Source organism: Nestor notabilis, unplaced genomic scaffold (assembly GCF_000696875.1).
Source record: "Nestor notabilis isolate BGI_N333 unplaced genomic scaffold, ASM69687v1 scaffold34886, whole genome shotgun sequence".
Lineage (NCBI taxonomy): Eukaryota > Metazoa > Chordata > Aves > Psittaciformes > Psittacidae > Nestor > Nestor notabilis.
In genome coordinates, this window is record NW_009932140.1 from 5,984 (window position 1) to 6,702 (window position 719).

At 47.0% G+C, this 719-nt stretch overlaps 1 protein-coding gene across 3 annotated transcripts in view; it reads right to left on the bottom strand.

The window, feature by feature from the left end:
- GRB2 (growth factor receptor-bound protein 2) overlaps positions 1-719 on the bottom strand; it is a 42,580-nt gene that overhangs the window by 3,013 nt on the left and 38,848 nt on the right. For 2 of the 3 annotated variants that reach the window (XM_010016217.1, XM_010016218.1), the window contains exon 3: positions 569-691. The exons of the other annotated variant lie outside the window; for it this stretch is intronic. In XM_010016217.1, coding sequence (XP_010014519.1) covers positions 569-691 — 123 coding nt within the window. The remainder of the gene's footprint in view (positions 1-568; positions 692-719) is intronic. 3 annotated transcript variants of the gene reach the window in all.

A 719-nucleotide genomic window follows, 5' to 3' on the forward strand; every position in this document is an offset into this window, starting at 1 on the left:
AGTATGGTTACTCAAGGATGAGAACTGCTCTTCCTCACTTCACTGTTACTAGAGTGAGTTTCTCTACCAACAGGGAATACACTTGTGAGAGATCAAAAAGGCCTCCGTGTCCCAGTGCTACACAACATGAATATCCCCAAAGCATGATCCGAGCAGACATGAAAACATATTGGAAGTGCAGTACACAGAGAAAAGATAAACTAATAACTTGTACTGCATAAGGGGAATGAAGTAGGATGGGAGAACATGTACAACGCTGGGCACTTTGTGGCTGTAAGGAGGAGGAATGGGACTCAAAACCAAACTCACAGACAGTGCCCAGGATTGCATGAGCCAGCCAGAAATATGCCATCAGGTCTGTCCTGTACTTCCTACAAACCAGAGCACGTATGTTTGTTCTACTAGAGAGGGACTAAATAAGCATCACTGGAAGAACAGAAATGCTATAGGACATCTGGAAGGTTATTCCTGCTCCTCAGCACTGACATGCCCTGACCTTTCCTCACTCATCCATATGAGCAGTAGGTGGCCTGATTACCACACACGGTTGCTTCTGGGCATTACTTACTTGACTGAGAGGGAGAAGTCCCCAGGAGCACTCTCGCTCTCCCTGATGAGGAAGGCACCATCGTGTCTCTGTTTGCCCAACATCTCTTCAGCCTTCGCTCGGGGAATCTTTCCGAAAAACCACCTGTGTATGAGGAAAACAGCAGGGAAAG